The 7,456-nt window shown below is 44.4% G+C and overlaps 1 protein-coding gene across 1 annotated transcript; it reads right to left on the reverse strand.

Annotated features, from left to right (window-relative positions):
- Nucleotides 1-1,270: 1,270 nt before the first annotated feature.
- Nucleotides 1,271-7,248, reverse strand: LOC123255077 (complement C3-like; the record flags this gene model as incomplete). The annotated part of the gene is made up of 9 exons (XM_044683935.1): nucleotides 1,271-2,049; nucleotides 2,303-2,418; nucleotides 2,529-2,646; nucleotides 2,993-3,095; nucleotides 4,659-4,749; nucleotides 5,800-5,882; nucleotides 6,395-6,489; nucleotides 6,754-6,824; nucleotides 7,041-7,248. Coding segments are annotated over 9 exons (1,056 nt in total), but the record flags the coding sequence as incomplete, so codon positions are not given.
- Between the last annotated feature and the right edge of the window lie 208 nt (nucleotides 7,249-7,456).

Genomic DNA, 7,456 nt, shown 5'->3' on the forward strand with positions numbered 1-7,456 from the left:
GAGAGAGAGAGAGAGAGAGAGAGAGAGAGAGAGAGAGAGAGAGAACGAGAACTGAAAAACTGCAAGTATTATGGAGGGGAGGAGAAATACAGGCTACAATATTTCTTATTTATCACTAAGACATATTGGCAACAGCAAGAGCCCTGGGCTATAATGGTTGGTGTACAACTAATGCACTATCTCCTCTTAGTGAATTTTGTGTCATCTTGAGGTCCCCATCTGTAAAGCAGGTAAACCTTGAAAACCAAGATATATAGACAACTCGCAGAAATATATCAGACCAAAGACGTTCCCCAAAAGAGAAACTGTCAAAGGAGATGAACACAATTTTCTGCAAACAATTAGCAACCATATGAAAGAATTGTCCAAATCACTAGTAATAAGAAATGAAAATCAAAAGAGCCTGAGTTTTCATATCACATCTAGCAAAGTGGTACAGATAACTACATTTGGAAATAGTTAATGTTGCAAGGGTTATGGAAAGATGCATTGATGGATCTGTGAACTAGTATGATCATTCTGGAAAGTAATTTGGAATTATGCAGAGACTAGTTAAAATAGTCATATCCCTTAAGAGAAAGAACTGTGGGAGTAGAAAAGCAGAAGAAAAACATATGATTTATCTGTATTATGATATGATTACCTGTATATATGGGTATAGGATTTGGAGTGTGGGTTTTAAAAGAGTACTCTATTGCAAAAGTAAACAATATGGGGGCAGCTGGGTAGCTCAGTGGATTGAGAGCCAGGCCTAGAGATGGGAGGTTTTGGGTTCAAATCCGGCCTCAGACACTTCCCAGCTGTATGACTCTGGGCAAGTCACTTGACCCCCATTGCCCACCCTTACTACTCTTCCACCTAGGAGCCAATACACAGAAGTTAAGGGTTTTTAAAAAAGTGAATAATATGGAAATAGTTATTGAGTGATAATACATGTATAACCAGTGAAATTGCTTGTCAGCTCCGGGAGTGGGGAGAGAAGAGTGGGAGGGAGAAAATGTGAATCTTGTAACCATGGAAAAATACTTATAAATAAATAAATAAATAAAATAAAACAAAATGTTCATATCCTTTGACCCAGAGATCCCACTGCTAGGACTATACAAGAAGAAAGTCATCACAAAAGAAAGGCCAAAATATGCCAAGTATTCATAGTAACATTTTTCATGTTAGCAAACAAGTGGATTCAAACTCTATTGATTAAGAAATGGCTAAATACATTATGATACATGAGTATAATAGAATATTACTGGGCTGGAGATGAATATGATGAATATAGAGACATACAGGCAGATACCTGATGCAAAGTGAAATAAGCAGAATCAGTAAAATATCTACTATTATAGTAAATATAGTAAATATATCTACAATGATAAATATACAACCTAACAATCTAAATAGACAGCAATAAAACAACTGAAACTGAATGCTGTGAAATTATAATGACCAAGCTTGACCCCAGAGAGATGTGAGAAGACATTTTCCCTGTTTCTTTGCACAGATGAGGGACCAGGGCTATGGAACATTGCTTTTAATAGCAGACTTTTTTTTTTTTTTTTTGCTATATTGGTTAGTTTTGCTAAAGGTTTTCCTTTTCTCCTTTTTAAAATTCTTTAATATAAGAGCTAGTTCTTTGAGAGGGAGTGGAGAAAGGAATTGGCAAATGAAGAAGATGTAAAAACAAAAGATATTAATAAGAATTTTTAAAAACTATATAGACCACTATTTTCTCCAAACCATGAACCTCGGTTCTATGTGAGTACAGCCCCAATTAGACAAGTAACAGAAGTCTCTTGTTTCAGGCAAAAGATAAAACTTTATCTTTAGACCCTGATTATACAAATGAAGAACCCCAATAATGGATGGAATCCCAGAATCCTATGGGTCCCCCAAATCACTTACTGTAATGGGCAAAGGATCAAGGTTATTGGGTGTGTTGATTCTCAACTTGGCCAGACCATTGGCTTGAGTCAAAGACTGAACTTGAAAGTTTGGGGCTATCACCGGGATACCAGAAGCTGGAGATCCATCTGGATTGGTCACAAATACCTGGAAAGGTCACAGAACAAAGATATGGGTAACTGCCCCCATGGGAACCATTCCTCATCAGCCATCATCTTCCCTAGTTGAGGAAAAGTGACTTTTATTCTAAGTACAGTAGAAGGGAGTGAGTCTAGACCTAAAGTAAAGACTTCTCCTCCCTTGCCCTTTCACCCCATCAGTCTTGGGACTTGTAACCTATAAGAAGAATGAAAAAAGTTCCCTACAGAGATGGAGGGTCTCTGTGTTCTAAGGGTCTTACCGTGAGATCAAAAGGCATAGCTGGTTTGAAGTGTGAAGGAGTCTTGGTGAAGTGGATTTGGTAAGGAGATGTCACGATTGGGATCCCAGTGTATTCTGCCTCCACCATGTCACTCCCTGCCAAGGGAAAGGAAAGGTGAGACCAGAAGCAAAGAAGAAGGGGGCCCAGGGTCCACAAGTCTGCACAAATACACACTCACACAAAGAGGGTCTCCCCCATCACTCACCAGTCTGCAGGATAACTGTGACTGACACATACAAGAACTTTCCCACCAAGTTCTGGCCTGGGAACTGTTTGAGCAGAACATCCCGGGAAAGAGTAACATCTCCACTGCCATCCTCAATCTGTGTGTGATATAACCCGGTGAGAAATGCTCAGTCTTAATGAAGAGCAGCAATTCAGGAGGGAGACAGGGGTACAATGAAGGTCAAGAGGGCAGTGAGAAGGGTTCCATGAAGAGAACAGAAGAAAGGGATGTTGGTTCTGTGAGGGTGTGATAAACATTGAGTGGGATCATGACTCAGGGAGGGGTATTGTAGAGAGAAGATGGGTGATCAGTGACAATATGGGGTACTTAGGGGAAATGGAGCTCAGTAAAGGAAATCAAAGCTCAGTGATGGAATAAGAGTTCAATATGGCTGAAGGGGACAGAATAAAGGGATCTGGATCTGGCTCTGGCAGGTCACATACTATAACTCGCTGGAGTGATTCAGGAATGCTATGTTTATTTCCATCTTCCAGGAGCCCGAAGATTACAAAGGCAGTACCATCCACCATCTTTCCATAAAGGAACCTATGTAGGGAGAAAGGAAGTGGTTTGGTCATGTCTTCTTTCCTTCTAAGAAGGATTCTAAGAAGGATTGGTCCTTCTCTGTGATTCCCCATCCTCTTTCTGAGTCAGAAAGTACTACCTGGTATCTGATGGATGAACTTGATAACCCAGGATTACACTAAAACCTCTTAATATCCTCCTTGACCTTGATTTCCATGACTTAGCATTCACGTGGTCCCCCTCTTACCTCTCTTTGTTGTCTCTCTCATTCTCTCTTCAAACTTCCCCTTGCCTGTTTAACACAAGTATTTCCCAGTGTAATGTTCTGTCCTAGACCCTTTTTTCTCCCTTTGGAAAGTTTATGTAGGTGACTCCCAAACCAATAATTCCATAACCTTCAAATAGCTCTGGTTCCATATTACCAAGTGCTTGCAGGATATCTCTACGAGCTTGACCCACTCACCTCAAACTCAGCATGTCCCAACCTAAACTCATCATCTTTCCCTTAAAGCTGCTTGTTCATCCACTTCCTTACTTCTATGGATGGTAGCACCTTCCCACTCATCCAAGCTAGGACTTTGGGAGTCATCTTTGACTCTTCCCTTTTCCTCATCCACCACATCCAAAATCAGCCGTCAAATCTTTTCATTCCTACCTTCACATCTCTCACAACCCGCTCTTCCTCTCCCTTCTCCTTGCCACTGCCCACCTTTCATCTGGATTGCCTTAATTAAAAAATCACTCTGCCTCTAGTCTCTCCCATTTCCTTCCTTCTTACTAATGCCTGGGTCATCTTCCGAATGCACTGCTATGACCATAGCACTCCCTTGCAGTACCTATAGACAGAAGAGACACCTTACACTGCACTCAAGCCTGTTCCACAACTTGTCTCCAATCTACGTTTTCAACCTTATCTCAAACGGTTCTCCATGCCCTGTAAGTTCCAGACAAAGCAGCAAGGGCTTCCTCTCAATCTTGCTTTGCTTTGGTTAAGGTCAAGTACTCCTTCTTCCATGAAGCCTTCCCTGGCTGCCTTGTCCATCTCTTCTTCCCAAAGTCCCTCTATAAATGTTGTATCTCATTTTTCTGGTCTCTCTTCCAACTTCTATTATAATTCTTTGCTCTCATATTATATGCCCACCAGAGATTATTAAGCTCCTTCAGGGAAGGAACTTTGCCATTCCACAACCCAGAGCCTTGTACAAAGTAGATGCTTAATCAGTATTTGTCAGGGGACATTTTGGTGGGCTTAGTGGATAGATAGTCAGGTCTAGAAATGGGAAGTCCTAAACTCAAATCTGAACTCAGACACTACCAAATTGTGTGACCCTGGGGAAGTCACTTAACCCCAGTTGCCCAGCCCTTAACACTCTTCTGCCTTAGAACTGATACTTAGTATTGAATCTAAGATGGAAGATAAGGGTTTAAAAATAAATAAATATTTGTCAAATTGAATTCTGCATGCTACATGCTGAGCACTCAGTCCTTCCCCTAGAATGATCAACTACATCCCTCTTTCCCCTAATATTTCCTTAGCATCATCACCCCTTTCCCTCAATTCCTGACTCCTCCATAAGGGCCTACCTGGCTGTGATAGAGAATCTCAGACCTTCATGATTGTCAATGTAGAAGAATTTTTCCTCTGGATGCAGCTTTACCTCAAAGCTTGGCAGCACTGGATGGGATGAAGAAACCATTTTCTGAATTATCAGGATCAGACTCAGGAGACACGGGGCCATTCTGAGGGGAATGGGTCTGGGAGGAGACACTGGGGCTAACCTGAAGGCCCTGAGTCTAAATGAGCATATATTGATGCATATTCTGAGGTTTCTGGGTCTGGGTGGGAGTGGGACTGAGGGGAGAGACACTGGGAGCATTCTGAGGGCTACAGAACTGGGAGAAAGACATGGGGATATTCTGCAAGATCTGAATCTAAGTGGAGAGATCATGGGAGACATTCTGAGCATTTGAATCTGAGGAGAAGACACTGGAGGACATTCTGAGGGGTCTGGATCTGGGGGAGATATTGGGTGATATTAGGAGAGGGCTGGCCATGGAAGGAAGAACCTGGGCTTTACACCCTAGAGGCCAGAGGGCCTTTCTGTCTTACTCTGCAGTTGAACCTCCCTTTTATATCCTATTAGAATGTGAGCTCCTCGAGGGCAGAGATTGGCTTGCTTTTCTATTAGTATCCTCAGTGATTAGTTCATTGCTGAACTCTTAGTAAGTATTTAATAAATGCATATTCATTCATTCATTCTGAGAGATCTGAATCTGAGATAGGAGAGATTGGGTGACCCTCTTAGGGACCAGAGGAAATACTGGGGATGAACAGCAAGGGGATATTTAGAGGTCCCTGAGGTAAGACACTGAGAGAAGCCCTCTGAAAGATCTGTGTCAGGGATAAGGTAATGGAAACAGGTGGCATTCTGAGGGATTTAAGTCTGAGGAGAATCCTGTGGGGAGAGATGAAAACTGGGGGACATTCAGAGAGACCTGAAGGAAAATACAATGAAGGGGTCACTTAGAGAAGTCTGGATCTGGGGGCTGGGAGACACTGGGAAGTCATTCTGATCCTCTAAATCTGGTAGGAATACTGGGGGGGGGTTAAAATTGGGGGACATCCAGAAGGTCCTGGGGAACTTTCTTGGGAGACACTGAAAGGGATGTATGCTGGGGGGAAATCCTATCCCCTTCCATCTTTAACACCCTCTGTCCTCCTTACCATACTCCTTCACTTCAAATTCAGTGGAGAAGGTTTTCTGGGGAGAGTCATCATAAGCAGCCATGATTTTCCACTGTCCCATGCTAGAGAGGGGAAGGAGGCAGAGGACAAAGATTGAAAGCATGGTCTGGGGTGGGGGTGATGATCTGCTCTAGGGGGACCCTTACTGTTAGAGGATGATCATAGGGTCATAATATAGTGGTCCTAGAAGGATCTCGAGAAATCTACTACAATATACCTCATTTTAATAGGAAGAAACAGGCCTAGAGAGATCAAGCAACTTCTCCAAAGTCAGAAAGCATGCCAGCAGCATAACCAGTACCCAGATCCTCTTGAGTCTGCCATCGGGGCTTTTGAAAAATTCTCCCTCCTCCTCCCCAAACAGAAACCTCTCAGGAGCAGGTCAGGGAGACACAGAACAGACCCAAATCTGGTCCTAGGATGGATGACCAGAGGGAAAGCTGCCCATCTTCCTCTAAAAGGCCTCCCCTCTGGGGCCGGTCTCCCCAAAAGTAGACACACACACAACAAGCCAGGATAAAAGTTGAAAGAGTAAATGGGGTCCCCAGCACGTTAGATCAGGCCACCTACGTACACAACAAGCTCGGGAATATTCCAGGCCAGACCCAAGATGCCATTCTTGTTCTCAGAGGACAGGGGTTCCTTCTTGATGATGACACCGTCAGGAGACTGTGGGCAAAGAGCTTAGGTAAGAAGGTGTCCAGCCGGTCCCTTCAGCCCTGAGAGCTCCAGACCCCCTTCTCCACCTCTGTATGGACAGGTCTGTGTGTGCCCACGTGCCTGTGTTTGTGGTGGTTGCCCGTGCCCCACGGGCATGTATCTACGGCTGTGTATTTTTACGTCTGTGTGAATGCCCGTGACTATGTAAGCCTGGGTGCCCGCGAAGGGCTGTGCTGATGACCGTGTGTGTGTGTGTGTCCTGGGCCCCATTACCTGGATGCTGACAGTCAGGGTTTTGGGCAGAGGTTGAAGCTTATGGCCCACAGTGAAAATCCGGTACAGAACTAGAGAGGGATGGAGAAGAGAGATTCATGAACCCTAGCTGTCTCCTGCCTGTCTGTTTTCCCATCGCCACCCCCCTCCCACTACCCCTCTACACCACCATCACCAAGAGGGGAGTCCCCAGCCAGGGTCTAAGCTCTGAATCAGAACCGCTGCAGAACCAGGGAAGCTGGTCAGGGCTGCTGCTCCCCCCTGAGCCTATCTAGATCAGGGCTCACCTGTGGAACCAGGAGTGTAGATGGTTTTGTCCGTCTGGATGAATAGGTAGCCACTGTGAAGAGTCACCAGCACCACTTTCTCTATTTTTTCCTGGCCGAATTTGGCCTGAATGGTGACAAACTTGTGGTCTTTGCTGTTCTGGAAGTTCTGGGCTGGGATCTGGAAGGGAGAGAAGGGGGGGACAGAACCTCTTAGTGATCCAGCCACCTGCCAACACACCTTCTTCCCTCTGCAGTCTCATCCCCAGCTGGGGCCAGCTCAAGGTTTTCCTCCTTTAGGAAGTCCTCCCTGATCCTTGCAGTGTGCAGGGACTTCAGACTCTCTTCTGGGCTCTTTTCTATAGGACTTGAAGATTTACAGCACAATGCCTCCACTGCTTTAAATGGAATTTCCAGAGTATTTTTCCCTGCCAGGA

Source organism: Gracilinanus agilis, unplaced genomic scaffold (assembly GCF_016433145.1).
Source record: "Gracilinanus agilis isolate LMUSP501 unplaced genomic scaffold, AgileGrace unplaced_scaffold38894, whole genome shotgun sequence".
NCBI lineage: Eukaryota > Metazoa > Chordata > Mammalia > Didelphimorphia > Didelphidae > Gracilinanus > Gracilinanus agilis.